This window comes from Cygnus olor, chromosome 1 (genome assembly GCF_009769625.2).
Source record: "Cygnus olor isolate bCygOlo1 chromosome 1, bCygOlo1.pri.v2, whole genome shotgun sequence".
In the NCBI taxonomy this organism is placed as follows: domain Eukaryota; kingdom Metazoa; phylum Chordata; class Aves; order Anseriformes; family Anatidae; genus Cygnus; species Cygnus olor.
In genome coordinates, this window is record NC_049169.1 from 13,039,274 (window position 1) to 13,057,240 (window position 17,967).

At 40.4% G+C, this 17,967-nt stretch overlaps 1 protein-coding gene across 1 annotated transcript in view; it reads right to left on the reverse strand.

Moving 5' to 3' along the window:
- PTPN12 (protein tyrosine phosphatase non-receptor type 12) overlaps positions 1-17,967 on the reverse strand; it is a 76,572-nt gene that overhangs the window by 39,377 nt on the left and 19,228 nt on the right. Inside the window, exon 2 of the mRNA XM_040544554.1 lies at positions 3,455-3,563. Within this exon, the coding sequence (XP_040400488.1) occupies positions 3,455-3,563 (109 nt within the window). The remainder of the gene's footprint in view (positions 1-3,454; positions 3,564-17,967) is intronic.

Here is a 17,967-nt window from a genome sequence, read left to right on the forward strand (position 1 = left end):
CAAATGTACAGTATGTATGAAGTGGATACGACAAGTTAAGCATTAAAAATGTTTCCCTAAGTCAAGTCATAGAAGCAAGTAATGTTCTTCAAAAAGTAAGTCAGTCAGTTACTGAAATCAACTTATGGATAACCCAGCTCAGGTAGAGATAAGCAGAATAGTTCCTACTGCTACATGCTTCTAATGCTCAAGTTTACAGAGTACCAATTACTGGAATCCAAGTGTGATTCTTTACAAAGAGGTAAAATTCAATTTATCAGAAGCAGGCAAAATGGCAGTTACACAATATTACCACAGACCACGATAGCCAGAATTAAAGGAAAGCTTACTGTATTCAGAAAGCACAAAGAGTCAAACACCATTGCATAGTTAAAGCAGTGGGCAGGTCTCAATGTCTCTGCCAAGGAGGAGTCCATCAACTATTACAACCCGAAACGTGCACTGTGGCTATTGCTTTGGCACAGACTGACCAAACACTAGGCTGGGCACTTGGCTGGGGCACAGAACATGCCCTTGCTAAACAAGAAGCAGCCGATTGCTTCATTTAGAGGGCTTGGACTTAAATTTCCACCTTGATCATCAGTGACTGTCTCAAAAAAAAAAAGTTTCCTATAAGAACAACAGATCTTTCAAGATCAAAAATCCTCAGCAATCTTTAAAAAATATTTACTACTTGTTGACAGAACAAGCTAAGCATCTTGGCATTCTTTTCAGCAATGGAAGAATCGGTGCATATTCATACAGAAGCAACTTGATGTTTCTTACTAAGGAGGACAGTAGGCAGACATCATGTTTGCCAGTCCTTCCAGCTCTTCTTGATACCAATACAAAAATATCACTCAAACTGTTTCTACAATAAAAGGCTTCTTATTTAATTTAGTATTACATTAAACTGGAAATCAAGACTGACAAAAATTACCCTATAGATTTGAACTGGGGACCACGAGGGTCTGCAGAAGCAGCATCTGCTCAAGCAATTTGTTACTTTCTGTTCCCATGATCAATTCCCTCAACCACAGAGCAGCTGCTGAAACTTTTGTTTCTTCTTTACTTGAAGCTCTGATAAAGAACAAGTCTATCCATTCCTAAAGAGGAAATATGGTTCGTGGGTTTGGTTTTCATTGTTGTTTTTTTTTTTTCAAAAACATCACTGGTAACAAATGCCCAAAAGTATATGCTAAGAGTTACTGCTATACAGGAAGCTCTTACAAAAAGCTTTCAAGATTTTTTTTTTTTTGCTAGCGTCCTGATAATATGCAAAAAACAGTTGATTACCATGTAATGCTTTCTAAAAAACAAGCCTAGATTAACACAAAGACAACACTCAAATAACAGCCCAGAGAAACCCCTAAAGCATATTACCCTGTAATACATTATCACACTCAGTGTAAAAGTGTGAACTCTATGAACATGCACTGATGTTACAAACTTAATACTAACAAGTATTTTCACATGGCAGATCAGAATAATTAAAGCAGTGGGGCTAAAGAGAGCTATCCTCTCAGCACAGTAAATCCAAAATTCTAGAGCAGTTTCCAAATGTCAACATTTATAGCCTTCCTTTGCCTGCCACAGCTCAAGCTCTTCTACGGTTTTAGCTCCAAAATAGAATTCTCCAAGAAAAACTCCATTGCAAGTTCCAAGAAGATTAAGTGCTTGCTATTTATTTTTTGTCTTTGTATGTAGATATAAATTGGTGTCTTCAGCTAGTCAGTGAATGCCATGGTTGATTGAATTATTGCTTAGAAGGGCTTCATAAATTGTAACACGACCATGCACACGTTTACTCTGAAGCCTGTGCTGACTTAGTATTAAGGTACCGATCTCTCTGATAGTAGCAAGAATTTCTGATAAGTAGTGTTAATCTCTGATTAAGTTACATTTGTAATCTTCTAGATTTACAGAAAATAAGCAAAAAAAATCATTCCCCTTCCTCCTCCAAAACATCTCCTAGCTTTCATTTCTCTGTCAAGCTGGTCTCCCATCACTTTATGGCTGGAACTTTTCAGTATTTTAAGATATTCTTGCTTTAACTGAAGGTGTACCTTCAGTTTTCCTCGTTGTCAGCTTTGAGTTTTGTTCACTGTGCATGCTTTTAGATCCCAATGCCTCCATTTTTATTTTTATATAAATGAAAGCAAAGCTCATCCCCCACTGCGGTTGCGGTCATTTACTGCCACAGTGGCTACTGTCTTCCACAGAATCAGCCTAGGTGCTACTGATACTTTCCTGTATTTTTAATGATCTACCCAAACACCGGCACGGAAGATGGAAGAAAGAGGATAAATGCGTGGTAATAACTTTCCCTTTCTTTCACAGAATTAAAGATGTTTCCTCACAATTAAAAACAAAAAACCCAGTGGCATTCAACTATTTTTCTGCATTTGAGCTTAATACCATGTGTCTCTGCTTCTCAGTGCAGCAGTGGACACCATGCCCACCTTGTTAAACAGTCTAGGGCCTGTGGCTCTAGGGCAAAATTTGAAAGTGTGGCTCCAAGCTCTGATAAATGTTAAAAGAATTCCATCAGTAGAGAAATAGAACCAACAAGTACACAACAGTCTGAAACACAATCGTTCTCTGAAGTTTATTACCAGAATACATCTTGAAAATGAAAGCTAATGATGCTTGAGACCATTTTCAACTTCAAATAGCCTGTAAGCCTCTAAACACTTCTGAGAAAGCTAAGCAGAGTAAAAAGTATCTGTTGTTAATCTTCTGGGATATGAAAAATGGCATTTGTCAAAAGATTAGCCTTTAATCTTGTTGTCAGTTGTCCATTTTAAGAAGCACAGTAAAAGCCACTGAGATATATGGTCTCATGTGATAAACAAAGTGAACCTGCAACAGGCAATCTTATCATTATAAGATCTGTTATACCCATACATTGGTGGTTTTAAAATTTAAATTCTGCTCTGACTCACATTTTATGTTTGTACATGAAACAATTTCATTTGGGCTCTAACAAAATACAAACAGAAGATAATCCAGCACTGAATGCTCTCAGACATGGTTTGCGGGATATGAACCCGCAAAAGATAGATCTATTTTACTTCAAACCACAAACCCAGGCTCCTTCAGGCTTCTTAAAAATTTCATCTAGATCTTATGCTGACACGTGTATATTTTCTACCATTAACAACATGCTCTGAAGAAAAAAAATACAGCTAAGCGCATAGCAAAGTTCTAGACTATTCCAAGTTAAAATGAAAGCATCAGCTCTATGCGTCTTGGCACCTAGCTAATATTTTCTTTAGGTGATAGATCTCCTAACAAAATATATTAGCCTTTACTTACTTTGCCTTCTCAGTTGAAAACAAAAACTTTATCTAAGTTATCTTTCAAAGTACCTCCAATTTTGCCTTTCAGTAATAACTAAATAGTAAAACTTAAAATACCTTAAGAGTAACAAACACTTTCCTTTATCCCCTATTAACACACAAATCAGACTTACATGGCAATATATCCTTGTATCTATTCTTTTTAACATTTTCTTCCTTTTCACCGGTGGCTGTTGGGTAGATCTTCTCTGTTCTGTATTTTGTGGATAATCTTCTTAACCTCTGAAATAAGACATTTACATTATGTTTTCAAGTCTGAAGGTAACAGAAACATCACTAGGCATCTGCTTCAATTATGAAGAATAAGTAGATCACTTAAGAAAACGTCTATCCTTTTACAATATTCAATATGATAAATATACTTATATTTTAAAAACTAATTATCTGGTACTTTTAGGTCATCAGCAGTTTACAATCAAGTCGAAACCAGCTCGTGATACCTGGAACTTTTGATAAGCCACTACAATGTGGTCCTACAGCTACTTCAATTAGAACATAGGCTGCCTTGTTAGGGAGTAATGACTGCATTATTAAGAATACCTGTGAGGAACAGAAAAATCTGTTATCGCTCACAATATCCATAGGAACACCAATAAGCAGGCTGGCTTAAGAACAGCTGTTATTTTGCTTTGAAGCTCATGGCTTCCCACACACAATTGAACAGGAAGCAGAACCTAGGTTTTAGCAGGTATTGATTCCTAACACTCAACTCCTGTTGAGTTTCAAGCTCATCCAGGAAAAGAGGGTTCCTGCCACTCAGGTATAAGCTATTCCCAATTAAGATGAGTGACAGGAGGTCTGCTGAGTTCACAGCAGTATGGTTTTTCTTTTTAAAATCCCCTTTATCTATTTCAAATCCTGGAAATTTGAAACAGGCATAACCTCTAATAATAAAAGCCCGCCCATCCCTTCTGGCAATGTGGGAAACAACAAAAGCAACACAGCTTTATTTCATCCCACTCAAGTTACACATTTACAGCCTTCAACTGAGGAGGAAGAGTACTTCTGTTAGATTGCGTAGACCTTCAGATTTAAAAAGGAGCTTGAAAGACGTCATAAAGTAAATGCTCTCTTCCAACTAGAACTGATTGTAAAAACAGCCACCTCATTGACACACTGACATAATGGTGACATACAAAATGATCAAGAGGAAGACAGAAGTCATTTTAAAGTATTTCTATTGAGAGGTGTCCTGCACAGGTAGATGGACAGAGGTTGCTCATGCTCCCCATCCCACCAACTTTGACGCCTGATGATCACCCCTGAAGATCCAAAATGTTCATGGCTTTCTTTTCTTTTTTCTTTTTTTTTTTCATGTGTGTGTGTGGGGGCTGCAATTGGGAGAGGTTGGTTGTTAATTAAAAATATGCATCTTGTTTATTACAGTATGCACAACAGCATACAGGCAGGACATCATAAGTAAAATTTGAGCTGGCTGGAAAGCCACTTCTCTTCCTGAATTCTTCTAAAATTACCAACACACCTGGGAGACTCACTATACTCAATTTAACAAAGAAGTAAAACTGAGTTGGTAATTCAAGCTCTCCAATAATTCTTACAGGAAAGAAAAAAACAGAATTAAAAAAATAAATAAGTTTAACATTTCTGCTACTACTTAGAGAAAAACGCTTTCATGAAATTTGTCTGTATGTAGAGAGAAAACAGTAAAGTGGACAAAACTCTGCATGGATTTTGTTGACTACTAAACATCTAAATCCATAATAGCAGTATTCACAGAGCAACAACAATGGCAATGTAAACTACAGCAAATCAAGAAGTACACATTTTCAAGGTAATTCCCAGAGGATTTTTATTGCCAATGGAACCACTGAATGCTAAAAAGAGCAACAAAATTAGCACACAGGGTTTTTTCTTAAAAAGCACTGCTCTTGAAAAACTGGCAGCATTACTCAACGCAGAAAAAAAAACAGTAAACATTTGGAGGTGGGATAGCAAGTCTGACCAAATGCTGATCCAAGTGCTAGATATATTATCTGAAAAACATTACCACAATGAGCAGAAAGATTCAGTTTTTGAAAAGACATCTTAACAGCCCCAGGCAAGAAGCTTCCATGCAGACTACACTGATCTTTGCAACACTAAAACCAAATCTGCAACCTATCTTCCTGTGGTGGTTTTACCCAGCTGGGCAGCCAGACTCCACCACAACCACTCTCTCACTCCCCCCTCCTCAAAAGGAAAGGAAGCAAAGGCCACATGGAAGCACAGAGGGAAGAAAATTACTCTCTACTTCCTATCAATGAGCGATGTTCAGCCACATCCCAGGAAGCAGGGCCTCAATATGCATAGCAGTTGTTCGGGTGGGCAGACATCTTCATAAAGAGAGCCTCCCCCTCCTTCCCCTTTCCCAGCTTTTATTGCTGAGCGTGGCACCACATGGTATGGAATATCCCTTTGGTTTGGGTCAGCTGCCCTGGGGATGTTCCTTCCCCACCTCCTGCCCACCCCCAGCCTGCCGGCTCTGGGGTTTGGAGGAGCCCTGACGTGGTGCCAGCACTGCTCAGCAGCAGACACAACACGGGCTGGATATCAGGGCTGCTCTAGCTGCCAGTGCACAGCACAGCGCTACGTGGGCCGCTGCGGGGAAAGTTAACTCCATCCCAGCCAGAGCTAGCACACCTCCATACACAGCAGGCAGCTGGAGAAAGCTCCCCTGTAATGTGTGACAGACAAAATACCACTGAGTGGTGAACTGCACGTGGGAGACATGGTCCTACATAGAATCATAAAGGTTGGAAGAGACCTCCAAGACCATCTAGTCCAACCACCCCTACCACCAATGTCACCCATTAAACCATGTCCCTAAGCACCACGTCCAACCTCTCCTTGAACACCCCCAGGGGCGGTGACTCCACCACCTCCCTGGGCAACCCGTCCCAGTGCCTGACTGCTCCTTCTGAGAAGAAATGTCTCCTCATTTCCAACCTGAACCTCCCATGGCACAACTTGAGGCCATTCCCTCTAGTTCTGTCACTAGTTACCTGTGAGAAGAGGCCGACCCCCAGCTCCCCACACCTTCCTTTCAGGCAGTTGCAGAGCGCAATAAGGCCTCCCCCTGAGCCTCCTCTGCTCCAGACTAAACAACCCCAGTGCCAACAGCTGCTCCACACAGGACTTGTGCTCCAGGCCCCTCACCAGTTTCGTAGCCCTTCTCTGGACATGCTCCAGAACCTCCATGTCCTTCTTGCACTGAGGGGCCCAAAACCGAGCACAGTACTCGAGGTGTGGCCTCACCAGAGCAGAGTACAGGGAGACAATCACCTCCCTGGTCCTGCTGGCTACACTAACGCTACATAACGCTGCCCTCACCTGCGTCAAAGGAAGACAAATGCTGGCAGTGCTACTAAGACTGGACACTGAACCCGGAGTCTAGAAATAGCAAAATAAGTACGCATAATTCAGAAATATCAGCTAACAACAGCAAGACTGAAGTAGTTTGAAATAGGCTCTAAACCTCCAATCCAACAAAAAGAAAACAAGAACAAAAACCACCAAGCCCCACAAAGAGAAACCAGTGATACTTCCCAAGCATAGCCACAAATATGAGTTTGTATATTGTTCCCCATCTCAACCTGGTTGTGGGTTTTTGTTTTTCATATTATTCATCTTATTTTTATTGGGCCAAGTGCGCTGACTGTGCTTAGAAAAAAGTAACAAAAGTTTAGAGAAAAAACAGCCTCTGAAAACCATGAGCAGAAGCAGAAGTTTTTTTTGCATGAGAAGAGATACTTGAGGAAGTGATACAGGAAAAACAGTAGGTAACAAAAAGCACCCTAGGAAGATGATCTTTTTTGCTTTGCCTATTTTAAAGGCACACAAAAAAACCACCGGTGTCAAGGGTACAACACAGTTCTACTGTAAACCCAGAACACCAAAAGTACCTAATACCAGCTTCCATTTTCTAGCAACTGATGCTATTAGAATTCAGCATATCCTCTCCTCTGCATGGCCCACTTGTTGTAAGTCTGCAAAACAGAGTGGAAAGCAGGATTAGCACAGGCCAGCTCCAAGGCAAAGACTAGAAATGAAATACAGTATGATTCTAACAGACATCTCTGTTCCTAAAATACTTTAAGACCCATGCTTTTAATGCTTATTTGTCAGCTGTTCTCTGACATGGGTAACAGAAGATAGGGACAAGCATGAAAGCAACCAAAAAAGAATAAGCATGTTTATGCTTTGTAGCAGTGTCTGCTACATAGAATAGTAGCTACTGGATGTTTTGGAAGGGAAGGATTTGATTAGATTAAGGAAAGAAACCTGAGAACCAAGCCTTGAATGAAGTACCCCTGGAAAAGTGCCGGACTACAGGAGCAGAATTCACACTCCATGCAGCAGAAGATTTCTGCAGAAAGCAAAGCACACACGCTGCTGGTGTAAGATGCAAGAGAGATTTGGTGCTTCCCAGGCTACAGCCTGGAGTGACCAGAAAAAGGCGAATGTGAGCAGGAACAGAGCGGGGTAATGACAGGGCAGAGGAAGAAAGAGTTTTGTTCAGACTACATTAAGCCGATGACAAGATATCCAGCAAGATCCGTCACAGTCCACTTCCATGCTAATTCATAATAAACAACTGTGGGCAACAGAAAGCAGCCCTCACATTTGGGCTGAATCAGTAAAACCGCCAGGCTGCTCCCCAGCAGCTCCCCAGGCAGAGAGAGCTGGGACAGAAGTGAGCCCAGTGCCTCCACAGGCAGCGGCAGGCCCTGCCCTCATGCTTCCACATCCACACAGCAGCTGTGCAGCACCTCAAATCTTCTCCTGGGTGCCTTTTAAGACTGAAACGGTCAAAAAGGAACTGAATATTCACGGTATACTTTAAGAACTATGTTCACAAGGCCTTAACTTCCAGTCTCATTTCATTAGAAGTGCTGAGTTTAGTTTCACCGTGCTACGAAGCGAGCTGTGGGACAGTGACAGACACCACGGGATGTCAGGGCGAGCCTTGGAAGCAGCCTGAGTTTCATAAACACGCTTCCAGCCTCCACAGCAGCTTATTACGACAAATTAGTACAGTGCTTTTGAAAAAAACAAACCGACTTTTGACATCAAGCAAGTGGAACCACACTATATCAAAGAGAACATAGTCCAGGCAGCTCAGGAAACTCATCTGAGTTCCAGTCAAGCCTTTTTGTCTATTTTACCCTTTAGAAAGCCTGTCAAGACGCACGGCTTAATGCCAGAGAAATGCTGTTTGTGGATTAAAGAAAATATTTATACTGCTTATTGAGATTTGAAGAACTCGCTTTAAAAGCCTGAGCATTATTTAAGACATAAAAGCTCTTCTGCCTCCTCTCCGGGCTTCTTTGCAAGGGAAGCGTGACAAATAATGTCACTTATTTAAAGCCCTCAAATAATCTCCTAAGACTTATCTGACATTTCCAACCGTCAGAACCTGAGTTAACAAAAGGCAGAGCTGAGCAAACACCGCTGTTTCGCCTGCCCTGGAGGAGCAGCGTACACCAGCGTTACCCACAGCTGCTGGAGCACTCCAAGGCTCCCACGACGCGGTCGCTGCGTGACAGCGGGCACCAACCAGCCCTCGGAAGTCCTCCATGGACAGCTATGGCACCGGAGGCGTGAGATAACACCAATCACACAAAAACATATTTTGCTTTGCAAAATTCACTTCAATGTATTAAACATGGAAAAAAAACAAAACCTTCCATAAAAATTCACTTAGTAGTCAAAGCATAAAAAGATACTGGAAAACACTTTAAAAAATGTTGCATTAATGCACCCATTTCTTAAGACATTTATTTCTAGCATAGATTGAACCTTTCATTGTGCTTACTAGAAGCAGGAGAAGAAAAACATGCACTATGTTCAGCTGTGCTCTCATCCTAATAATTTAAATAAACGTTCCTAGGGCAGAATAAAATTCCTAGCCCTTCCATACAGTGAGAAAAATACACCTGTAGGGAGAAATGTCAACCAAACTACCATAAACATTTCAAAATGACTATCCTCTGGTAATCAATGGTCAGACAACAGCTTTCACATCCTGTATCAACGTTATCAACACAGAGATGTCAGAGATCCAAAGGCAACTTGAGGGCAGACCAACACAGCACCGCTCCAACGGGACTCTGACTTGGTAAAACCAAGGTGTTTCAGAAGTATTTTAGTTTGGAGTCCCTCCAAGCCCATCCAGTGCTTCCTTTGCTGGGCCACCTTCTTTCCACTCCGAGCTCCGGGAAGCACTGGGACAAGCTGATGTTAATAAACGCAGCTGGAGGGCCCACACGGCACATCACTGCTTACCCAATATTGCTAAATAGCACAAACAACGCAGAGTTTCATAGAATTTCAGGTATCATGCTTTCATCTACATCTCTCAGCTATCTGTGGTTTACATTCGTATTTTAAATGCTTTGCTTACAGAAAAAAGAATAAATAGTTATGATACCAATACTTAACACACACATGAAATTACAGATAAACTTAATTTTTGAGAGTATCCCTTTTACCACTCTGCCTTAGGAGTATTTGAAAAACAGCTTATACTTGTCTGACTGTAAATGTCAGTCTTTCCCCAGATATTCCTGTCAGCTTTCAAGTAACAGCTATTTCTGAGTATTCCTAGCCCTCGTGCTGTAAGGCGAAAGCCTTCCCAAACACTAACCAAGCATAAACAATGAAAGGAAAATGATTCAGGTCCATAAAAGAAAAGCTTCACTGTATCTCAACATTTATGGATGGCTTTGGCTACCAGGAATAGCCCAGATCTAACTAATTTCTCTGAAATGAAGCCATGACAGGACATTGCAAGCTGAAGTGATAGAAAGAACAAAAGTGAAGATAGAGAAGTGTGTTACCCTAGCACTCCCTTCTAGCAACGCCTACCAGCTCCTGAGCTCTAGGCGCTCCTACAAGGGAATCTCCTGCAGTGATTAACATGTGAGGCTGATAACTAGGGTCTCTTGGGCACTCCATCTTCTGTGTTTCACAGCAGGTCAACGACTAGTCTACAATACACCACTGTGCTTAAGAAAGCTGGTGTGAAAGCTGGTGTGAACTCCGTAAAAGTCCCCCACAAAATTACCTAGGGAACTGGGAACACCAGTATTTCAGCATTAGATGGCATACTGTGTTCTACATCATCTTAACTCAGGTTGGTATTTTCCCAAGAAAGAGGGGAAATTGTGTTATTTCGTTAGAGATTTAGATTCAATAAAGAGCATTAGTCACAGCAGGCAGCACTGGCAGGTCCATGCAAAGAATCCAAATGCCAGTACTGAGAGGAACCAGCTAAGGTGTACATCCTACCTTCTTCAGTAGCACAGTGAAACTGGAAACAGGTATAAAAAACAACACAAGAACAGCGTGCTCTCAAGAATTAGGTAATGCCAGAGCGAGACCAATGTTTTCCATCTTTACAAACCCATAAAACATTTTGCTTAACAGAAATATTAGAGCCAGACATGTCTCCCACACCACTAACAACTACGGATAGCTTTATGCAGACGTATCGTCAAAACTTGGGCTGTTTGCTTCAAAAGCCTCCCTTTTCCTCTCTTATTTCTGAAACTATTTCTATACTACCTGCATATTAATCCCTGCTTAAATTAGCAGTACTATCGATTACATTTGACATGTTCAGCCTCATAGCTAAACACCCTACCTACTGTCAGTGATGGGCTAGTTTCACAAGGATGGAGAAGACTGAAGAGGTCCGTGGCCTGTTGATGAGCAAGTAACCAAGCAGAAAAAGCAAAACATGAAATTACTACAGCATAATCAAGTTTTAGTTAATAAGTTATTAACATATGCTTTACGATATTTTAGAAAGCTCTGCTGCATATTCCTTCACACGCTCCTGTTTTCTATTCCTAAACCACACTGATCCCTTAGCACAACCAGTTTATTGCAAGGACTGCTATAAACGCATCACACCAAGTGAAAATGTGCAGGACGACACAGCTGACAGAACACCAGCAGCGAAGGTTACAGGCTATGAACGAAGAATGTGAAGGTTTCTATTAACCTGAAAACATCTGATTAGGAAATAGTCTGACTGCTTTGCTTTGAAGTCTGGGAAACACATCTCAATGTGAAACCAGAAAACGCATTTCAAGTTCGTGCACACCATAACATGCTTCTTCATAGTGCTGAAGGAATTCAGGAGTAATTCTTAACAGAAATAAGCCTCAGATTTTTGCAACAGACCACAATGATTTTTCAGATGATAACAGCAGCATAAGGAAACAAAACACTTGAACAAACAAGGAAACAAAGCTCACATGCAGAGAATAAACTCTCCTGCCTAAGAGCATAATTTCCAAGTTACTGGATTTGCTACTTTCCTCTTATTCCTGGAGTCCTAGGTTCCAGTATTTTTTACGTGCTGACAGCACTAGTATGTTAGAAACTTCACATTTAATCTTGAATTCCCCTTCAAGTCTCTTTGAACACACAGAGCTTTGATTCATCTTACCTTGCTATAGGATTACAAAGGTAAGATGCTCCTACAGAAAGCTGTGGTGAATAATTTTTAAGGGAATGGTTTAACCACACTCCAGTCAATGAAGTGTTTCAATGGAATCAATAAACATGCTCCCAAAAAGATCCACGAGCTTGTTAGTAAACAAACTGCTATGAAATACACTACAAAACTAGGTTAATTGTAGCATATAGATTAAGGTATCTTCATGTGTAAGCCTTCTATACCAGATCTCCTCACCGATTCACTTTTTACAAGCAGTTGAACTTACAAATTAAGACAGTAAGTAAAGGCTTGAGCTGTCCTTCATAGAGCTTTCTGCAAGTCTCCAAAAGAACTAATACCATTCATTTCTGGATGAACGAATGACGAATGTGAACTCTTAAAGCTTGCTGAATAATTATGCATGCCAACCTACTAAATACAACATATATCTTGAAATAAGGAAGCGAAAGATTGTTTTCCCACCTCTACACCTTTTCTTCACAGCGCTGTAGATGTCAGCTCTATTAGTACTCTACAACTTCACTGCCAGCATTTCAACAGGTTAGCTGACTTGTTCAAGAAACTGACAGATGCATATAAGTCTCGTTTAGGTTGAATCCACATTCAGTTCAGAGCCAGGAATGTAAGGTCTTATCACACAATGCCTATAAATAACTTGCAAAAAGAATTGGCAAACTCAGTCCAGTTTCATTACGTGCGTATTTCCTCTGCAGCAGGAAAACCCTGTACCACTGCACAAGGGTACAGAGATGAATAACCCATCCACCTCCCGTGGCTTCCTACGGAATCGGGTTTAGGCACGCTAGGGGGACAACAGGAAAGGTTATTTCTTGTGGCTGTTACGCAAGATGCCATCTATACGTGCACTCAATGGAGGGTTACAGCGCCTTCTGAATCTCTGGGGGATTCAGCAACAACACAACAACAGGTCAGCTCGGGGCGTACACAAATACCTCGAATCAAGATACAAACGTCTTGCTACCAGACATCCAAAACCAGAAGGAAGATTGCTTGATCTTGTTGTAGTCCCAGTGATTTGAGCTGCTCAGTAAGGAATGGTTTCACTAATATTAAGCAGAGTTTTACCAAAAATGCGAAGATGTAGACAGCAGTTTGACAGATCCCCTCATCTCAGTCTGCAAAAGCAAGGAGAAGTAAACCTGCAGCACCAACACCGGCACAGCAGAGGGCTGCTGAAAAACCTTGCCAGGAGCACGTCGCAGAGCAAGTGTGAGAAAGACGGGATGAACTTCCCACTCTGATGCCAGAGGGGGCCTTTTGTTTGCTTGAAAGACAGAAATTGATTACAAGTCCAAGCAAACATTCCACAGGCACCTCTTCTTCATTGATCCAGGAGAGGTGACCACATTACAGCCTACTATCGGGACAGAGCTAGCTCTCAAGTCCAACTTAAATTTTGATGGTCCTAGACGTCATGCTGACACTGTCAGCATAACATCTGAGTTGAGTGAAGACTCCTAAGGAGTGTGCCCTTCACCAGACATAAAGATCAAAGCAGAGACTTGTCCTACCTCCCTTATGACAGATTTCAGCTTTGGTGGGAAAGTCAAAACCCGATAGCTATGATGTGACAGAAGCGTACGCCGGAGTAACAGCATTAGCAGGAACAAGTCACGGAAGTGTAGAAGAAAGTGCCTAATGACAGCTTGAGGCTTTCTCCACTGAGAACGCCCCAAAGGCGAGAGGTTTCATTCCAGCTCAATCAGGCAGCCAGAAGGAACTCAAGCAAGGCTTTTTTTTGAGAGGGGCAGGGCCACTCAGCACTGGCAGTGACTCCCCAGCTCCTTCATTTCAGCACTTCTACCTTAACCCACACTACATCCTTAACGAACAAAAAGCACTCTGTGACAGACATTCAACAGAGAAGCTGTGCAGCCAATACAGATCATGTACAACTCAAACAAGGAGCATTAGGAACTAAACAGGTATCATCTAAACCTCTTCCGCTGAAGAATATTTAGCTTAACCATGTTATTTCTCCCTGAGAAATTTCACAATTACCATCAAAGTTTTCTTCCTGACAGTCTTTACCATTCCCTGGTTACTGACATCACAGTATGTGGAAGGAGGCATCAGATGCCACAGATGATACATCTTGCTTTTGGTTTTGCTCAGTTATCTGTTCTGCTTCAGGAGTTAACACTTCAAAAGTTTTTCTCCCTCTTCCTTCATATGGCCGAAGACTCTTCCTCTTTTCCCACGCCTTGGAACACATTGCCATGAGTTCAGTGATTGTTTTCAGTTCAATTCATATTAGGTAAAAGAAAAGCATCACAACTGGAACAGGAAACACAGCGCTTTCACTCCAACAAAAGTAAACCAGGATTTCCTACCTGCCGGCCCCCAATACCAAAGCTGCCATAAATAAAGGCACATGAGAACAGCCGTAATGCTTTTATTAAACCTATACCCCTAGCAATACAAGTAACAACACTTAATAAATACTTAGTCCAGCTTCATGATGTTCAGTCTCAAGCTGCATTATTGCCTTTACCATGCTGTTGAGCTGTATTACATCCTGTCCATGCTCGCCCCCACAAAAAGTCTGCTATAGCCGCACGTCCTGCCATGCGCCTTCCAAAACAGCAGTCAGGCTTTTTATCAGCTGTACTTTATTTGTTTTTTCTGAAACAGAGGTACTGCCCCATGAGCCTTCCACTGAGAATGACTTTATGCTGAAAAGCTGGAGCCTCGCACATGCTCTGGCAAAAAGCACAGCTGTTTGTGCTATTAAGAAGCACTGCAACCAACATCTGGTTTGGGGTTAATTACCTTACTGAAATTACCTTTCTGAAACACCTGGGGAACTCAGAGGTGCTATTCCTTTCTGTTAGGTGACAGCCTTTAGCATACAGCTGAATTGCTACGCGATGACATGAGCTCAGGGTGAAATACACTCATGTCAGACAGGCAAGCAATTCCAATAAAAACGCGCTGGTTTCATCTTTTGCCAGAAGTCTTTTTTTTTTTTCCCCCCAGAGGCAGGCTGGACCCTTACATAGAAATACAGTATCTATCTCAGTAATTTAGAACGCATAGAACAGCAAGCAAGATGAGGATGCTGTTAATACAGTTTTGTTAGTTTATAATTGGCAAGTAGAACACCCACGAGGTTTCAAGGATTGCTCCCCCCTCAAAAACAAAACAAAAACAAGAAAAATAACGTTTCCAGACAAACACAAACAAGAAAGCTTTTGACAGGCACCAAATCAGTACATCTGTGCAACAACACGTACAATTACAGTTGAGTTGATGTAAATATGCAGTTGATACGAAAAAATTAAAAAAAAAAGGAGGGGGGAGAAGGTATCAAAGAGAAAATACGTTTGCTATCTGGAGAAAACATGCTTAAAACTATTTTCACCCCTTCTTTGAGGCTGTGTCTGGAAGCCAAGGAATGTGCTAGTTATAAAGAGGTCATTTACGATGGAGCTCAATAGAATTTTAAGAGCCAGGAAGTAGCCTTATTAAAGATACAAACTTGTACTAAGACTTCTATTGTAGGGACTTAGCTAATAACCATCACAATATTTATGGATAGGCAAGAAATTTTGTATCCTAGCTCATATTTGTAGCATCTCTCAAATTTTGGCTAACTACTGTATCTCTGTGAGTTCAAAAGAATACACCTTTCAACCAGATGATGCCAATTCTGGTTTCAAGACGAGATAGAACAGAGTATGCAACGGCCAACAAAATTCTCATACTTACAACACAAAGCTATAAAGCAACTACCCAGATGAAACCAAAGCAGCAATGGCTAGTACAGAAACAACAAACATAGACAAGAAGTTACTCACTAGAATAATTTTTGCTATTTCTCTCCATTAAAGTTTTTGTTTTAATGGCTGAACATTCAAGAGCTGGAAGTATCACAGTTAAATGCTTCAATAATACAAATTCTGATTTAGATTGTTTTGCCAAATTAAAAAAAAAACAAACCCCTTAAACTGCACACACACATCTTATTATATGCAATTCTCTTCTGTAAAAGCAATGTAAGTGTATACGAAGCATCTTCTACCAGCTTAGAGTACTACTGCTCATTCAGGAAATACTCGCCTCATTTTGTTTGACGAGCTGCTTCTAAAAGAGGAAGAGGCTACAGTTTTTTCCTTGAATATAAGGATTTCAAATATATTTTTGGCATGCCATCTATGTTTAAAGTTCCAGTGGTAACCTTAATCACAGGTATTCTCAGGTTTTATATTTACCCATGTAAACCCAGAAGTGACTAGCAAAAGAAACACTTGACTGTTCTGCAGCCTTCTATCAGGAACACTCAGAGGCTAGAACCTTACAGTGAAGTTACCAAAAGCAATTGAAAATACTGTTTTAGTCTGATAGTTTAACTGTTACAAACCACGAATGTTCTAGAGGAAATTTTAAATTCTGAAGATGTATAAAAGCTTGCATCAAACTAAAGGGTCAAGCAATAAACATTTTCTATATGTCCTCTTAAAAAATCTCACAACCTATATCCCTGACACTTCTAAAGTCAAGTCTTACATTTATATTTCTTGCCTTCTGTACATCAAAGCTGCAAGCCAAACTTGAAATTAATTTCGAAACCTTTTGTAGGTTGCCTTTATTGCATTTATAATTATCTCTGAAATCCTTCTATTCTGAAGACCAGAGAAATGTCTCCTTCACATCAAGTATACACTCAATCACCGCAAGAATTCTCAAGTAGCCTCTCAGTGTTTGTACCCTGCAGGATACGTCTGTCACACAGACAATTTGCCAAATAGAGCCCTTCTACAGTGCCAAGTTTCAACAAATTAAAAGGTACTAAAGTCATCAAGTAAAGTGAATCTGGTTCAGGCAAGTGCCTTGTCAATCAAGGCGCTGAGATTTTTTTTTTTTTTTTTTTCAAATAAACCTCAATTGTTGCCACTTTTAAAAGCTGCGTATTTACAATTCAGGATGTAGAAGTAGACTGTTTGTTTGGTAAACAATAGCCAAACCCTCATTAGTTCTTATGTATTCTATTTGAAATACAAACAACTTTATTCACCACCCCCAGGTTCTGGATGATAGATTTACTTCCAGGTATTTCAGAAATGTACAGGAATACCTTCAGATCTAACCTCAAGATTCTTATCTACAATCCTCATCTATGGAGTAAGTGACAAAGCAATAAGACTCCATTTCCTTTCTTGGGAAAGGAAGCTGTTCTAATCTGAGCCTCAAGTAAGGATTTGATACGGTGCCAATTCAAAAGAAGAGTATGTGAATTTTTACAAGAACTCAGGCAAGACCCGAGTCTCTTCAGTCTGCTTTTACAAAGAAAAACATTAAAAGAAAAATCATTTGAGTGGAAGGATTTCTCCAGTGAGGCTTCTCAAAAACAGAAAAAAAAAACACAATACCTTCTTGGGCATTTTCTTGGAATTTTCATTCATGACTTCTCACTAAAAGCAGATCATACTAACGGACTTTTGGATGACGAAGCCAGAAAGCCATCAATAAAGAGTAAGATGACAATGTTACAAAAAGAGAGGAAGTAGACTTTTGGGACAATAGAAAGACTGAGCTTAAAAAAAAATGCTGAAAAAGTGGCATACCAGAAGCTAACAATGAAGGTGACACATGTATACGATTAAATTAACTAAGTGACAATTCCTAAGTGTTTACAGCAGTCACCCAAAGAAATAAGACAGGATATTTAGTGACAAACAAGCTACATTCACTAGTACATCCAGCATGCTGGAATGTTTCTAGAGACAAGACAATGTAAGTTTTAATAGCCAAAAGGAGGCAGAAGCTATTTTCTTCTTCCATCTCAATTTCAATAACTGACTAGCTGAGGCTGTGATTCTTCTTTTTTGATGGACAGTATGCTATTTTTCTTCAGAGTCCAAAATAAATAAATTTGGTTCGACTTTAAACTACTGAAGTCTTCCTGTTAGGACAGAAATGTGCAAATTTTAACTTATCTATTGCTTGCATTGCCTAATGCCCTTTAGCACGTAAGTATTAGTAGTGTTTAAGTTTCATTTTCCTGGTATTTCATATAAAACATGACTTTTTTTTCCACATAGATACTTTTGGTTGTCAGTGCCTGGTTTTACTTAAAGATATTTTTACTGTAACCAATGAATGCCAGTCTAGCAATTCATAAATAATCTTAGC